At 36.2% G+C, this 18227-nt stretch overlaps 1 protein-coding gene across 8 annotated transcripts; it reads right to left on the bottom strand.

Moving 5' to 3' along the window:
* Positions 1 to 770: 770 nt before the first annotated feature.
* On the bottom strand, positions 771 to 17060 carry LOC110112602 (phosphatidylinositol transfer protein 3). Of its 8 annotated transcripts, none has more exons than XM_028694344.1 (6): positions 16833 to 17060; positions 13410 to 13532; positions 12990 to 13166; positions 9212 to 9310; positions 8976 to 9116; positions 771 to 1448 (listed from the first exon to the last, which is right to left on the bottom strand). In XM_028694344.1, exons 2-6 carry the CDS (start codon positions 13476 to 13478, stop codon positions 1029 to 1031), a joined length of 906 nt encoding a protein of 301 aa, XP_028550177.1. In that variant the 5' UTR covers positions 13479 to 13532; positions 16833 to 17060; the 3' UTR covers positions 771 to 1028. The 8 variants fall into 8 exon arrangements, with proteins under 8 accessions (XP_028550177.1, XP_020700547.1, XP_020700548.1 ...); XM_020844888.2 differs by having other exon boundaries at positions 8874 to 9116; positions 16833 to 17041; XM_020844889.2 differs by having other exon boundaries at positions 8874 to 9116; positions 13410 to 13529; positions 16833 to 17041.
* Between the last annotated feature and the right edge of the window lie 1167 nt (positions 17061 to 18227).

The following is an 18227-nucleotide window of genomic DNA, read 5'->3' as shown; positions in this document are numbered from 1 at the left end:
TTTTTTTTTACAAGATATTATAATTATTTTTAACTATATTATAAAAAAGAAATATAATTTGCTGACCAAATTAGCACCATAAGAACTAAGATTCTATGTAACATATACTGATATACATGCCACATAACATTCATTCATAAAACCTAAAAAAATTCTTTTAAGCTATATTTTGAACACAGTGGCAATACTCCATTTGAAAGGGTATAGATATGTGATTAATGTTTTTTTTTCTATTTATCAAAATCATCTCTCTTACTCTTACATATTGCACTTTAAATATCTTATTAAAAATATTTTTATAATTTTTAGTAAAAAATTGTTGCATTAATGCCCCTATTAACAGAGAAATTATTCTGTGCGGACACCGGACCGTTCGAAGGTGAATCAGAGCGTGTCAAATCACCTAGTACACAACGGGTACACGGCAAAAAGTGATGTGACGAGCTCTGATTCACCTCCGGATGACATTCGATGTCCGCAGTGAATAATTTTTACTATTAACATGACACGAAACATAAGGATTAATATCTGTGATTATCCAAAAATAATAAATTGATAGAAATTAAATAGCTAGAACATGATGAAATGGTAAGAAAATAAGTGAAGATTCACAATGTTGACCATAAAAAGTTAAGAGCAAAGATGACCAAAAGTGAAAGGTTCTATAACTCATTGGTTAAAGAAGATGTCTACATCTCTAAAAGATCACAGGTTCAAATCATATAATTTTAAGATTTATTTGCTCATCATTTTCAGTAAGTGAAAAAAGAAAGAAGAACAAAAATGCCTTCCCACATTCCAAGAAAATTTCATATGACATTATCATAGGCAATTTTGTATGACAAATGCTATGCATCAGCAGATATGGTGCATAGGAATATTCTCATAGACCCATCAAAAGAATGATAGGGGAAGAAAAGTAACAAGAAAATCCTGCTGAGCTTATCATTAAGTGCTCGTTTCAAGCATTTTTGTTGAGATGAAAAGAGATTAGAAGTTAGGAAACCAGACTCAAGACTACTTTTGGCTTACTTGGGCTCTTGAGGAAGTTGCTCCACTTGTTTGTCGCCTATTGATTTTCCATCCCCATTTGTCAGAATTTGCTTAAAAGATGAGTTCTCTTCGCCATTTGCTGCGTGGGATTCATCAGAATTCAGTTCAGAGATATCAAGAGAACTTGAAGAAGGTTCGGCCATGGCCGATCTCTCTGCAGCAACAGAAGTTTTGCTGTTTCCTTGAGACCAATACAGAGGCATCTTCTTATCATCATCTCTCATCCTCTTTGCATATTCTTTGATTTCAAATCCTGCTTCATTCTTTCCACCAAATGCTTTTTCGAGTTCATCCATGTTGAAGAGCTCCTCCATTAATTTCAGGGAGGCTTGATTGTCGGAGTATACAAACTTAACTTTTCTGGAAGTTTTGGGTTCTAGAAAAGGTTTAACCACCTGCAAGAAATTTCATTATTTAGCTTTGATGTCTTCTCAGCTAGATCTTCAAAGGTTTATTGGTTCCAGGTTACAACAAGGTCATCCAATGCAGTCTAATAGTAATTTAACAGCTTGATAGTGGCAGTCACATTCTAGACGTATATTACATTTTAATTTAAGAATAAATGGTAGTTTACAAACATGCTGATTTTTTCAAAGCCAAGTTCAGTACTTGAGAAAACATTGGATATTTTATGCTTGTGAAAAACTATGTAGAATTCTCAAAACCATGCGAAGCTATCAAAGAACACCGTAAGTTAACCAATAAAATAGATAAGCAAATGTTTATATGTATTGTAACAACCCTATGTTATCAAATATTAAGATATTGATTTGATCTTATAAGCGTTATGATTATGTCTTCTTAGTGCAACTTATTAGGGGATTGCCTATACCGGCAATGCTGTAGCATAAACTTTTAACTTCAAAGTTTTTGATGAAGCTCTAATCACTACATAAAAAAGTCTTGATGTTTAAGAGTTTGGCTTCACTATACTTGAGGAGTGTTTTTTTGTCAGCATCTGAGATAACGTCACACGCAAATTGAGGCAAATGAGGCTTTTGTCATTTTATCACTTATGAAATCATGAAATTGATAATAATAATAATAACAATAATTTATTATTGTCGATTTTCATACAACAAAACCAACATCAAGCCTTTGTCTCACTATGTGGGGTCGGCTACATAAATCCTTTTCTGCTGTGTCATGTTAAAAGTCAAATTCTCATTAAAAAAAACAATGTGTTTGTACCTACCGTTCGACGCTGATGCCAACGCCACTCATCCCTTCGCATGCTCTCCTGCTCGGATCGTAAAATCAAACTCGGTCATCATCATCAAAACCATAACGAAGCGAAACTTTGTGTTTTTCTCCCGGCACCAAATGAAACCTCCACTGGAACCGAATCCCACTAGCTGCAGCTCTCCAGCTCCCGATCGGACCCAGCTGCAAGATAAATCTGCCCTAAATTTCCATTTGACTCCACTGCTCTCTCTGATCTCCAACTACAACCCCGACTTCCTCTTCTCCAAACAATCGCAGCTCAAGCCGGCCGACCTCAGTCCCGACCCCCGACCATCGAGCAAATCCCAATTTCGCGTGAACTACAAGTCAACCATCTCCACACCTCCAGCCATTCCGAACGTCCGACCTCCAATCAACTGAACTACCTAAGCCCATCAACTCCCCAACGCAGCTGCTTCCCACCAGTTCATCCCCTATTTGCAAGATCCCGTCGACAAGAGTCCGAACCCGCTTCCTCAAGTCGTAGACACTTCCAAAGCCCCCGATTTCCACAGCTCTGATCTCACTCTCTACCTGAAGTTTTGACCAGCTTTTCCAGCCAACGGCCGCCCTACCCGTTCCAGGAACCACTCCGTCTTTATCCGGCTCCTATAGCCGGACAATACCCATTTTCCCTTTCTGATCGAACGCAAGTCGAGAGCTGCCTTCTCACCTGAACTTTCTTACCTTATAACCTCTTTACTCTATTTCTTAACAGCCAACAACAACTCCAAACTTACAACAACCCATTAAATCTCTAATTTACCAACTCAGCCCCATATTTCCAAGCAGCATTGGCAACCCATACAATCCTCAGAGCCCCTCTTCCACTTCACAAGCAATCGACAGATGTTTTATTTTATCACTATTATTATTAATAACTATTAGCTAATATTATTAATTGCTATTTTTATCATTATAAAAAAAGGGGAGGAGAAAAGGAAGAAGAAAAATTCCAAAAGAAGAAGAAGAGAGAAAAGGAGATTCAAAAAAAGAAGAAGAAGAGATTTCTGTGTTTTTACCACTGCTGACATCGACACCGTTGTCGACTTCTCAACAAGGTATAAATGTCTCAAACTCATAAAGCCTTCAAACCCCGCTTTCGACTCTCACAGTGCGTTGGAGACTTTCTATACACGCTTTTCGTAGCGTGGTGAGAGGAAATCTGGTGCAACACTTGCAGCGAGGCGAGTAGGCCCCATACAAGCTCTTCGTAGCGTGCAAGGGACAACTTTAAGTATCCGTATATGTGTATCAGTGCATGCGAGAAAAAAATTGTGTTTTCAAGCAAGTGCCTTGAAGCCCATGCATGCTCTTCATAGCGTGGTGAGATTAAAGAAAGCACGATCGCAGAGTCGCCCGACACCTACCATATATGCTCTTCATAGCGTGGTAGGAAGGCACAGACTCCCGAATTTCCCCTAAACAGAGGACACACCGAGAGATTGCCAAAATTTCAAATGGATGGAGGACTTGATTTGAACAAAACCATCGGGAACTTGTATAGATAGTAGGGAACAGAACATGAACCACTAAACAAGAGACTTGACTTGGACCACAGAGAACAAGACCTAATATTTAAAAATGAAAATTGAGAAATGCACAATCTTAATAAAAATTCAAAGGCTAATAATCCTTGTCATCCAAATGAACAAGCAAGGCGAGCAATGAATAAAGCATGTGTATATTACCCAAAAATGATGAAATTAAAGTAAAATATCATGTTCCATCAGTCAATTTACAAGCAGGGATCAAGAACATGCAACAAACACGAATTCTCATGAGAATATGCAGAAGACATGTACTGGATAGGATAATGGGCTTACAAGCATAAGTGTGAGCTTATGACACATGCAACAACTCATTTACAAGTCATTGCAAGGAAACTTGCAAGTGTTTACAGGCGATAGAGCAAGGCATGCAAATGAATACAATAACTTGCCAACCAAGGTGTATAGGGAAACCAATGATGAACATGGCTCAATTGGTTGCCCATACCAACATGCAACCAAGCACATCAAACTCTGCAAGTATTACAAAACAATATGTAGTGAACTACCTAAATCTGCAAGTATTAAAAAAATCCATTTGTACATGTCCGGCACCGCTCCGTAAGGTTCTGAAATCGTGCCCAAATTCTGCAAAGTTCGCGACTGGGACGTACGACCATGAAGTTCGCACGTTCGCGTAACCTCTTCGCACGACCCCGCATGACCTGCTCATCTTTAAAAGCCGAAGAGACGAAGGCCATTCGCTCTTTCTCCTTTCCCACTCGCAAAGCCTCCATCAAAGCCACCCGACTCGCATTCTTCTTCCTTCCCGAACTCGGTCGCGATCTTCCTCTCCTTTACAACTCACGAGAATGACTTCTAATTCGGTTGATTAAAGATATTTTTAAATATTATTAATGTGTTGAAATTAAACCTTATTTAAATAAATTTGTACTACAATATTCTTAAGAAATATTAATATTAATAAATAATAAATAAAAATTTTATATTCAAATTAATTAATACAATTATGATATTTATATAATTAAGTATGACAAATTAAATAAATATGTGGTTGATAATTAATTCTAAAATAGTATTATTATTATTAAATCATAATATTTTATTTTTAAATAAGTATGTTGACTGTAACCGCATTCCATTGACTCCCCCACCGACAAACTCACGAAAAAACCATCCCCGGTCCCACCTCACATGGATGATCGCCAAAACGAAGCAACTTTTCGTTAAAAAAAAATGGGAAACCGCCTCTCACGACATAAAAGCGACTCTCCCTCTCTCACGCACACTCACGCATATAGAAACTCTGGGAACTGCAAGGGATCACAAGCAAAGAATTGAGCGACTTACCTCTCTCTTGTTTGTGCTTCCTTCTCTTGCTCCGGCCGACTCCACCCTTCGATCGACGCTTGCTCTTCATTGTCCGAACTCGATGTGCCCTAGATCCGGTCGAATCCACGTCGCCGAGCCCAAAGCCGACCCGCCGGCCGACCTGCTTCCGACTTCGCCGACCCGAACCTTGACTTCGTCGCTCCCTCTTCGACCAAGGATCTCCGGCGTGCACCCGTGCGTGATCCCTCCGAGCCGGGAGGCTGCCGAAATTTTCAGTAAACAACAAAGGACTTGGACAGAAATTTGGAAATTGATTTGAACAAAATTCAAATATAAAATCAATTTTAAAATTAAATTTGAACTGAAATATATACAGAAAATATCAAGCAAACACAAGTAAACATATATTGTGTTTGCAAAGATGCCCTCAAATCAACATCGTTAATTCCTACAAGTCAATGCTCCACATCAAAATTTTCTTTTTTTAAGTAATTTTGTTGTGATAAAATGAATATCTTGGCTCTCACTAAGCATTTTTATGATAATTATGATAGCACATCCAAAATCATTTTTGGAAAATTTTAAATGATATATGAGATCTCAATCGTTAAGTTGGTAAGGCCATTTATGTGAATAATATTCTCATAAATATGTTTTGGGACTTATGCTTTGATATAAAAACAAAGATTATGATTGTAGTTGCATAAGTGTTGACGGTGCTACAAATTTAAAATCAAAGGAATCACAACATCTGTTGGAGGTTCATTGTAGATGTTTATATTAACTACAATGAATAGAAGTTGAAAATAACAATTTGATTAGGATCTCAAAATTGTTCATTCATGAAAACTATCCATAAGATCTACATGATATTCTGCAATCAATAGTCTTGAAGAGATCTATTCAAAGAGTGATGATGACACCAGGAGATGTCTCATTTTGACTCAAATGCACTAGACCATTTATGTGCTACTAACATTTTGACAAAAGCCTTAATCGTCTTCTTTCTAGCACTATCCCACGATGGTTACCCATTGTCCTTTCATAAAGAGGTATATTGTGAATACGTGACAAAGGAAAAGAATCGTGCTGATCTAGAAATTTTAGAATAACGCCACCGGATCCGCAACATGTGTGCAAGCGGACAGAAGACGTTCGTAGGCCCTTAAATGAAATCTTGGGCTATTTTTTAAGCAAAATCACTTGCGCAAATGGATCATATTTAAATATTTTAAAATGCCCCTTATGTATTAAATGTGATCCATTAAACTAAATCCACCCTGCATGTGCTCCGAGAAGTGCAATAAATTTCAAAATGCCAATATCTGAGAATGATGTGCAGGGTCAAATGCTCGCTAATAGAACATTCTATTTACAAAACTAAATATACCCTACATGTGCTCCGGTCATCATGTTAAAAGTATAAATACTAATGACCGAGAATGCTGCGTAGGGTCAGATACTATAACCCGCATGTGCTCCAATCACCACATCTAAATCCTAAAATCCAACGATTCGAGAATGCTGCGCGGGTTTATATTCAAGTTTCATCCTCCTCCACGAAAGGACTGGACTCGACATGACTTGAAGTATAAAATGCCTCCCAAAATCCTACGAAAATATGTGACTTTGAAGTCACCCCGATGATGGTATTGTTGATCGAAAATTTCAACTAGAGGGGTCAAAATCTCAAATCTCAAATACAATCAAATTCTTAAAATAAAATCAATCACCTAAAAAAAAACTCAAAACTAAAAATCATCCATCTCCCGCAACCGTTTGTCAGGGGTGATAAATTTGAAATTAACCTCAGCTCACAAAGAGCGAATGCATGTGGGGTGTATCACTTTGATTCATCCTCAAATAGTCTCTTGCCAACAGGGACGTGGCACGTGCCCTCTGATCGGGTGGTTTTGCCGCAAAATGGCACCATTATATTACGATCACGGCCAAAGCCCGTATGTTCCCTAAAGGCGTCAAACCCTTGAGCGATGGATCATAGGGTATATCCAATAGGCATAAAGCCCTCTGTTAGCTAAGGTGGATTCAGATATATCCCCTTAGACAAACACCAACCCAGGTCTACAAGGTATCCTTGGACGAAGCAACCCATGGACAAGGTGCCTTCGTCAGAATTGGTGTCGACTACCTCCTCTGACTAAGTAGATCAGAGGTATCATGCGACCCGGGTGACTGGAACCATGGGATCTTGATCGGGCTCGTCTATTCCCCCCACCACCAGTTTTAAGTTTATGGTGATAAACTATAAATTCCAAATTTCCAATTTTTAAATTCAAAATTTAAACCCTAAATTATTGCTATTATACGATAGGTTCATAACCTATGTGAACGCTTGAACGACTAGCCTTAATCGAAAGTTCTCTCTTGTTATCAGGAGGGGTAATTAACTATAGGGTCTTACGCCTATAGGAAACCAGAACTCAGATCAAAAAGTCCTCACCAAATGAGGGTGAAATCGCTGGGTAATGTCTTATCGAAAACCCAATCTGCCTTCTGAAAATTCCCCCGGAACCTAATCTCGTTAAAACTTTCTACCGTCATCGTCAAACATTTTAAAAGAAAAATTGACGGATGGCGTGGAGAGGCCGGGATCATACATACAAAATGAAATTTTCGGAGCCCACAAAGTAATTATACATGTTATTTTAATCAATTTTAAATTAAATAATATACAAGTTATTATTGAGTTTAAAATCAAACCTTTAATAAGTTACTTGTTGAACAACAAACAAGATTTTCACAAACATAAATAAACAAGCTAGACTATGTTTAAGTTTTGGTTCATTTTAAACATTTAAATTGTTTAATTACTAACTTTAACGAAAATTGAATGAGTATTAATTGAGTCAAATTTGAGTTGTTCATCACGTGCATTAGTTTACCAGCACTAAGAAAAGATTATGGTTCAAAGATTTACTTGGATGGATTGGGTTACAATAGACCTAATTAACCTCTTAGAGAGAAAAGGCGAGTCAAACCAAGCTAAGGAAGATAAGAGAGGAAGCAATAAGTCTATAGTGAAACTGGTTAGACAATGTGGCCAAAAGTATAAGAAATGTCATAGATTCATATATGGTCATACATAAACTCTAAATCACTATTTAAGATATGTCATAGATAGTTTTGAACATTCTTTTTTGTCTGTATTGTTCGCTAGGTATTTTTGGAAAAACATAGCTGCAATGGTTTAGATGGACCAGGTGAACCGGTCCCGCCTGGACCCGTGCGGGTCTACAGGCGGAAGAGATGGGGGGCGGGGGACTGGCTGGACCAAAGGGACCCACCCACTTAAGTGGGGGTAATTTGGGGAGGGGAGGAATTTTTGGGGAGGGTATGAAGGGAGCCATTAGGATTTAGTTCTAGCATTATGAAAAGTAAAGTCTCTTTCTAGTTTTTTTTCTTCTTCTAGTCTTCTTCTTGTTCTTTTCTAGGGTTTTCTTTTGGGAGATCTTGTCCTTCTCGAAGTGGACAAACTTATCTTGTTTTCTCTTGGCTTTCTAATGCAAAGGTTTTTGCTTTTCATCTCAACCCTCTTGTGATTGTTTCTCTTTGATTTTGGAGGAGAAATTCCTCTTTTTTGGGGGAAATTAGGGCAAAACCGAAATTGTGGAACCCTAGGACGTATCAGGTTTTTAGGGCAAACAAACCTCATGCTATGTTACTTCTAATGTTTAATCTTTGATGATATTTCTAATTAAATTAAAGCATTTAGTACTAAAATGGGTATCTTACCATCCAGAATGGTTCAAAGAACTTTGGCGGATTGTACAAAATAGCTAAACCCAGTCTTTCAGGATAATGATTTTGAAGGACATCAGCAGTCTCCTTTGTTACCTTAACTGATAAGTGAGACATATTGTACCCACAAAAATCAATCAGCCAGACCATTTGCTCCTGGTCAGATGGCAAATTTAAGATAGCATTCTCCATGCAGTATACCAAATACCTGATCTTCCCCTTGGTTGATTTAGAATTCTGTAAATGTCATTAAATTTTTGTAGTAAGAACAATTGAGAAGGAAAGAGAGCAATGATATATGGCCATAATCCAATTTAAAAAAACAAACAAACCTCGCAACCAGGTCTCATAACAAGAACGCTTCTCCCATACTTGTCAAAGCAATTAGATCGGTAAATTTTTCCAGTCTCAGCTTCTTGAGCTATCTCATCCTGCAAGTCAAAAAAGTTATAAAAAGGAACAACGGGAGTGAAGAATAAGTTGAAGGAAAGCACAAGTATGCTAAAGCTAGAATACTTTAAAAATATAAGAGAACGGCGGTAAACACAGCAAAGTCTTCTTCCAATATATGCAGCTAAAAGAATTTGAATATAAAGCCTGATATTTGTCTGCATAGAACAAATAGTTAAAGAAAACAGCAAATTTTTTTCTCGTCCAATTATTTAGAAATGTCATTTATAAAGCCATACTAAGAATAAATGGCGCCCTTTTGTCTCCCACGACAGACAACTTACAACAACCTTAGACACTACCCAGTATCATGATTTTGCAATAATACCATAAACAAAACAAGAATTAGTGGCTTAAAAATGACGCTGATATATAATAGTATGCAGATAAATAGGCAATCAAACACTTCATGTTATTTGCCTAGAAATTACCGATTTTATTCATCAAAAGGTTGAAAACAATTGTTGGTACTATCGTGAAAAAAAAGGTCATAAGATTCAAATGTACAATAAAAAATATCATCCACTCGGGCAATAGGTTAAGTAAATCATATACTTACTTAAATGATTACATTTTAAGTCATTTGTGGAAAATTATATACAAATATTCAAATCCATTTTAAGGGGAAACACTCCATTAAAATGAAAAAAAAAAATCAGAATAGAAGCATGAAAATTATACTTTATAAATTTCATAGCAATATCAGCAAAACATTTTTTTTATTAAATTGAAGAAATAAACTTTTCTTTCTTGATAAAAAGTTTGAATTTCAAGCCCAAGAAAACCAACACTAACCTCAAATCCTTGAATAGAATATAATGGCTAACTCAAATCATCTCCAATAGCAATCTAAAAGACATTCAATGACTAAATTCAGATCTCCAACAACAATAATCTTAAAGACCAAAGCTTTCGTCTATCCATCCATAACCCTAGAAGTATAATGGTTAAGATCAAATCTTGAAATAAGGTGCCTTAATCCTCATCTATGGGAACTTTTGTACAGCACAAATATCGAGAACAAAACATTTCTCAACCTAACATTTGCCTTGCTAAAAGCACCAAACTACCCTCTGCTCAAGCAAATATACATACTATATATGGAAAAGGTTAGATGTGTCAAAATGGGTTGTTGGGTTGAGTTCAGGTTCAACCCAAATTTGACCTTGTTTGGACCCATCCAACCTAAACCCAACCCAAAAATCTAAACGGGTCAAAATCATGGACCCATACCAGACCTACGAACTCATTTATATAAAAAAATTAGTTTTAAGCCCTGAATATAATACAAGCAAGAAATAACCAAAAAATAAACAAATCTATAAAGCCAACTCCGCCTTGAGCGACCTATGAGCCTAAATAGATCAACTTAAGAGAATGATTGAATGAGTAACTAGAAGGATTTCCTTGAATCCCTTCCCAATTCCAAGTCCCAAAACTATGAAAAAGAAAAAACCCTAAACTATAAAATAGACAGAGAGCAAGAGAGAAACAGCAGTCTCATGGGATAGTGGGAGGCGGTTTGGAGGTTGCAAAGGTACAATCTAGTCCTCTGAAGGTTGTGACGATGAGATGGCAAAGTTGGCAATTCAAAGGGAGCAGCTCAAGGCGAAGGCAACTACTGAGTGAAGGATGAAAGGAAGGAGGAATATACGAAGTAAGAATAACTGAATGAGCATGATGACCATTAATTTTGTCCTAACTCTAATATAAATCGAATCGGGTTGCTTTCAGGTCATTCTTTTTTTTAATCACAAATCTTCCCCAATTTACAATAACAAAATCAGAAGAGATGATCAAAGAAAAATCTTTCACAAGCGTCCATGCGCATTGGATTTCGCAAGCCCTGAGTAGCCAGCTATAGTACTTGAATCAAAAGAAAGATAGAATTCCACTAGTTACGGGTATCCGGCTACAGTACCCGAATATCTAGTGTAGCACAACTCCACAAGCTACAAAAAGCCAGCTAACGTACCCGGATCTCAAGGGAGACAATTCCACAAGCCAAGGGTGAGAACGGAGAGGCGTTAAACCAACAGGAGTAGAGGCACTAGACCAATGAACAGAGTTGAAGTAAAACTGCAACTCGAATAAAAAACCAAATCAAAGCAGGAGAGGAATTCAGAAAATCAAAGAACATAAACTTCCCAGGAACATCATAGACATGATTCAAAAGAAAACTGAAACTAATCCAGAAACTACTAAAATAATATCAACTAAAGAAAGCCAATGCTCATAATGTCAATTTGCTAGTCTGAACGCACACATCTTATGTTTCCGACAAATATAAACTTCAAAGTTTGCATCCACATTCTTCATTGAAAAAAATGACTAATTCACCAAAGATGGGAAGAAGTGCATTGCATTACCCACTCAAGACCTTTTTTTTTCAAACAAAGAAAAACATCAGAACGCAATCATTCATGAATGACAAGGGATATCACAGATGAAGTTAACTTGTAAAAAGGTCAACTAGACCGGCTGCATCATGCCATTCAAGTATTTAAAATGTTTCTAATATACTCAGCAACTTTAATTTTAATTAATAAAATGGGTATTATAGGGAAAGCCAAGATATATTATCCATTTTCTGGCTGTTTTTAAGGACAAATCATCAAAAACATGATTAAATTTGATCATTTCCTAGTGTTTATATCATTATCACTTGATCATAGATTTGCATGTGTTGAAACAAAAAATCAATTGAGTCGGAAACTGACTTTTTCCCAGTCAGCAAAGGTTACATTGATAGACAATATACATCATATCCATAACCTCAAATACCGTATCAAGATCCTTGTAACGAACCTTGCTTCTCAGAAGACATTCTTGAGAAATTATGCTTTCATAGTTAGGTACACTTGGTACCTACAAAGAATCCTTTAATTTATTTATTTTATTTAATCATTGCATAACTGATGCCTCCGAAATGACACAGATAAACAATAATGATTATGCTGGCTAGCATTTTTATTGTTCCCGCTGTATGTAAGAATCGGTTTGAAAAGGAGATGTATTTCTTTATTCATTTTAGTTTACGTAAGAAAAATTTTCATCCCATTGTGAACTACTAGTTCATTGCTATCATGGAACAAGCTTCTTTGTTTACCAGTAAAATATATTCTTAAATAGTATAAGCATTACTTGGGGAAAATTTAATAAGGAATTCAATATTAAATGTAATACAATTTAGTGATACCTTTGTTTCCAGCCTTTCTGTCTTATATAGACCAGTCTTACTGTGATGCTCATAAAGCATTTGACCAGTATCCATATCTATGCTTCTTAGAAAAGAGAATGAATTTAAATGAGACATTAGGCAGAGGAAGGGGTAAGTAATCAGAACTTGAAAAGCACCTTAAAACATACATAAAATCCAAACTTCTCATTCTTTTTGCAAATACTTAAATATGGCGTTAGCCTAGCTCTGTAAACAAGAGAAGCATTTGTATATCTGGGCAATGAACACTGGTCATAGGGCCCAGCCCTTTGTCGATTTGTACATATTTAAAATAAATATAAGCTCAATTGGTTAGATGCATTTTAGAATATCAAGCATAAATAAAAATCTGTAAATTTGTTCTTCCTAGCATAAACCAAGTCATTGAGCCAGGATTATGCAAGTTATTTACCAGATTTCATAAAGAAAAGTTCACATACCCAGCGTATATCTTCAGGTTTGTATTCAAGGCGCCATTTCAATGTTTCCTTCAACATTTTAACTGCTTTCTTCACATTCCAGTTTCTTGCCCTTAAATATCTTGCAATAGAAGCGTCAGAACAGTAAAGCAACAATTTGTCTGGCACTGGTTCCAACAGCTTTCTCACTTCACTGATCTTTAATGATTATGAAAGAAAATTAGAGAGTAAGAGAAAGGAAAACATTAGCATTGAAAGAATGCCAAGAAAAGTTTTTTAAAACAATAGACAGCTGAAAAATATAATAAGAACAAATGGTTCAAAAATACAACCCAACTCCTAGTTCAGTGGTAAGATAATGAAAGAAAGAGGTTAGTAAACTTGACAGCAATGCCTTAAGATGAATGTTTAATATAGGAAATCCGGACTTGATCAACATACCTTAGCTCTCTTCTCCTCAAACAGTGCCTTCTCTAGAGAACCATTAGCCTCTGAGTTCTTTAAACTCATATTCACAGATTTCTGCAGATGTAGAATTAGAAGTTCTGCAGACAGCAATATCTTCTGCATGGAATACCATAAAGTTAGAACTTCTTGATCTTCTTATAAACTTTCACTAGTTGGTACGAAAATAAGTAAGCTAATCTTTGTGTAAGAAATCTAAGCGGCTCATTTGGTCGCCTCAAACCATGTTTTATAAAACAATGAATTTAATATACTCCATCATCTGGCCAGATGTAATAAGAAATCCACATGAGTTTTAAACTCAGCAAACAACTCAAAAGGACTTCATTTTCACACACAAAATGGATGAAGAAAAATATTGCTTTCTAAAATATGTTTTCAAACTATAAGCAATCAAATGGGCTCTAAGAAAGTATATTTGAGGACATACATTCACAATGAGATCCCTATGACATAGAGCCTTGGCTAGGAAGCCTACTTTAATAACACTTATAATAAGCAAATGACACTAAAATCATAATATCGAGCTAATTATGATTGTTGTCTATAATCTGGAAGTTTTAAAAATTAGAATTCCAATAAATTTGTTGAAGATTTATGTATTGGCTTAAAATAACTTAAATTTTATTTCAAATCAGTGAGGACTTAGATGTCAAATGATAAAAAAACTGGGTTGAAGATGCAGATTTTTAGAGATGAAAGTTCATTTATGTGTATTATTCACTAGAGGACCCATCTATATATAATAGAAGAATGACTATAATGTTCTAAAATATAATAAAACAAACATACATGACTTATTAAACATGGAATTCTTTCCAAATATGATATTTTCCTATGCTAACACTCCCTCTCAAGCCAGAACATATATATCAATTAACTCTATCTTGCTACATAATCAAAAGGAAGGTAGAGAACCCAAACTTTTGTAATAATATTAGCAACATATTCTGCCAATTTCTTGAAAAGTATATCATGTCCATTTTGGATAGCAAATGCATGTTTGTTATATCACAAGCAACTTTGTATAATTCAATAACACTTGGAGATTTTGATGTGCGTCACCAGATGACCTTTGAACATTGTTAGGTGCTCCTAGTCCTCTCACCGCCCATCACCCATCTTCTATAGCCAACAGTGTGGAGGAAGAATCTTATAAAGTATATAAGAGGAATATATGTTTTTTAAGACTAAACACTAAACCAAAAATGTTAAAAACTACTCTTGGCTCTCCCCCTAGTGCTTCTTATCAAGAAGTGGTTTCCCCCACCCTCAAAGCCTCATAATGAACAACCACTTTTGCACCACACAATGGGCATATAATACAAAGCCAAACCACTTAAACTGGTCATGTTCATATGCTCTAGTCTTCCTTATCTCTTCTATTCCACTTTCTCCTCTCTATCCTCCCAAACACCTATAAATGCAATATCTCGGTCTAATGACTACATTTCTTCTCATTTAATGCCATCCCATCCACATGTCGAGATGTCACCCACTGACATGATGATAAGATTTAACTATTTATTAATATTAAAAGATATAAAAATGAGAAGAGACTCATGGAATGGAAGGCATGGAGTTTCAACAACCTAATTACTAAAAAAAATTTCAAGGTTTATTCTACTTTGATTCGATTTGGCAAGTGTGGGCCCCCATTCTTGAAATTGATTATGATATTCATCGTCATTCTTTGAGGATCATTTTGAAGCCAACAACATATTCGAAAAGGAGCATAAACTCTATGGTACTTCGCAAAAGTTTTAGGATTGCTAGCAAATAGTAGCGGGCTTGTTGACAATAATTGAGATTGCCAACAAGCACCTCATCATTGGCTGCTCCTCCAAGAGAAAGAGTGTATGTCCATACTATCTATAGCAGTGATGTCACACAACACTACAAGGCATTGCATGGTGTAGGGTGCCCGCACATAGAGGAAGAACCTAGGCTCGAAGGATCTAATCCTATGGCCAGCTCAAGCTGACCAACGCCCATTCAAGCTCTAGTTTAATTAGCTTGAGCATGCATGGACACCATTTAACTTGTCTAAACCAACTCCAAGGTCAACTAAGCCAATACGAGACACTCAAACTTAATTTCAACCTTTTATAAAAGCTTAATATTAGCATTTTCCTTAGAAATTATGCTTAATTAAATTGGGCTTTTATGAATCCACCAAAAAGTAAAAGGATTTTATTTGCTTTTGCAGTATGGATGTATAGCTGTTACAAAAATCAATCAAAATTTGAAGAATTGCAACAGCATGTTCACATTACAACTTGCATATTTCTATTTTTATATTAGCCCTAGGAAGTAAAGATAATAGATGCATTGTAAGAAGATGCTCCACATAAATCAATAAAAATCCTTGTTAAACATTAGTGCATGAAATGCTATAATAATAGTTGTTGGATCCAAAAGTGTTCATGAAAATATGCCAACACTTTACTAGAAAATGAATCAGGCTCAAAGAGTAAAGAGAGGAGAGATTTGGTCTCAATGAACCTCTCTGAGAATTGCTTTGCAAAGAACTCAATCAAACCACTTTGAATAAAAGACAGCAGGTCAACATGGGCTACAAAGGAACAAAATTATAAAAAATTGGAAAGTTATAGTGAAATTTTATATTAGATTCTCTCACATATGCCATTATTCTACTGGTAACCTCCTATTAATAGGTAAAGACTAAGGTCAACATTACAAATTTGTCTACATAGTACAATGCTATACATAATTTGAAGTTGGAGTAGCTAGTCATATAGTCTACAAGTAGTCATTACTAGTCAAGGGAATTTCAAGTAAACATTGGCGAGTTCTTCCGACAAAAAATAACAGTGGTTGGTGAGTAATTAGATCAGCCGATGAATTTCTTTTAGCAAATAGCCTCATTTAACTATTGATTTCATGAATCCAATAGGATGAGTTCAACATCTTAGTACTAAAGACATAGTCAAAGCTAATTCTTAGGTGAATTAATTAAATTTCAGGTCTAAGAGAATTGAGGCTACAGGCGACTTCAAACCTGGCAAGTTCCAAGTTGTAAGCAATTCAAGCTGCTTCTCAATCAGCAAATTCTCATAATGACTTGATTTGCTCGACCCAGGAGAACATGCATGAATAATGGTTAATATCGTGTAAAATCAACCATCAAATCAAGGAGCCTAGCAGCAATAACAGCAGACAAACGCCGCCTACAGAATCGAACTCTGTAAACTACAAAAGGCCAATTTGCACACTCTCCCTAATCGCTAATATCTCCTACTGTCCCGGATAAAAATTCCAATGTATCCTCAATCGAACGAACCCCAAGCCAACCAAAAAAACTGTAAAGAACAAAAAAAATGCAGAGAAATCGCAGAGAAAACAATGGTTTTTCCGTCAACCCGAACGCAGACTTACCTCCAACGGATCGTACTGTGGAACTCAACCGGAACCCTCGGATCGATTACTGCACAATCCGCCGGCGAAGAACCGGAATCACTTTCGGACCTAGATAGAAAGCGGAGGGGTAGCTGTAGCTGGTCAATGGGAATGGGCGAAGTCGATTGAAGTGGAAGAGGGGGCTTTCATCGAACGGCTGATATAGCTTGGCGATGTGGGCCCCACTTGTTAGAAAGGCAACCGACTGGCCTAACGAAGAAAACAGTGAAGACTGATTTTGCGTACTTGGCTGTAAGGGAGGAGTCGCGGAGAGTGGAAACCTTGCTGTTGCAATTATGGCCTGGTGGGCTTGAGGATAATGAGAGTATTAAAATAGTATTTAAATTTATCTATTTATCTTTTGAGATTTCTACTCATCTTGATCACTTATGTCTTACTATTTTTATAAATATATTTCTGAATTGATTAAGTTTAAATTCTACTATTTACATTTATTTCGAATTAATTTTTTTCCTGATGATGTATTTTTAATGATCAGTTTTTATAGTTTCAAATCAAAAATAAATTTTGCCCTAAAAATTTCAATCGTGCACGTGCTTGCCCATCCCGTCATCCATTCGCGAATCGCGTCTTCCCAATCACCCTGAAGAGGTTGTCGCCTTAATCTTTGAAGCCTTCGTTAATCATCTTCGCAATCTTCTTCTTCACAAACTGCAGATGCAGACTTTGGCTAATCAACTCTTCGCAGTTGTAGACTCGCACCCTTCGAACCTTCAACATTCTTGCTGGTTTGAAGAGATCGCTATTCTCATAGGACGCAACCTTCATCTTTGCCATCTTCACAGAATCACAATCGCACTGTTGCAGACGGCGTTCTCGCTCGTTGAAGATAACTTTTATCCAATTGAATCATTTTTTTCTGATGATATATTTTTAATGATATGTTTTATAGTTTCACTATTGCATAACATTATTTTTCTAATCAAACTTTTTGTTTTTCTTAATTTCATTCATTTCTAATTACACAAATTTTATTTATGCTTTTTTTTTTCATACTTGTACTTCAACAAAAGAAGATTTGAACACATTATTTTTTGTAGAGCTAATGTTTTAATCTAGAAATTTTAAATATTGAATTTTCCCACCTTAAAAAAATGGTTAGATCCGCCCCAATCCATAACCCCTCTTTTTTTTTTTTTTTTTTTTTTTTTTTTTTTTTTAAATATTCAATGCTTATACCATTCTCCACTCTTGTGCAAATCTCTAAGAGTAGATTGGCATCCCCTACCTTATTTTTTAGTCAACTCTTCTTCTCCCAACTCACCATCACTTATTACTCAACCCTCGATGACAAAAAAACTAAACCACTTCAGTTGAAACGGCCTCGAGCCTCACATCACTCATGTGGTCTAT

The sequence above is a fragment of the Dendrobium catenatum genome, unplaced genomic scaffold (assembly GCF_001605985.2).
Source record: "Dendrobium catenatum unplaced genomic scaffold, ASM160598v2 fragScaff_scaffold_459, whole genome shotgun sequence".
NCBI classification, from domain to species: domain Eukaryota; kingdom Viridiplantae; phylum Streptophyta; class Magnoliopsida; order Asparagales; family Orchidaceae; genus Dendrobium; species Dendrobium catenatum.
The sequence above is the reverse complement of the archived record's forward strand: the minus strand, read 5'-3'. Positions and strand labels throughout refer to the sequence as shown.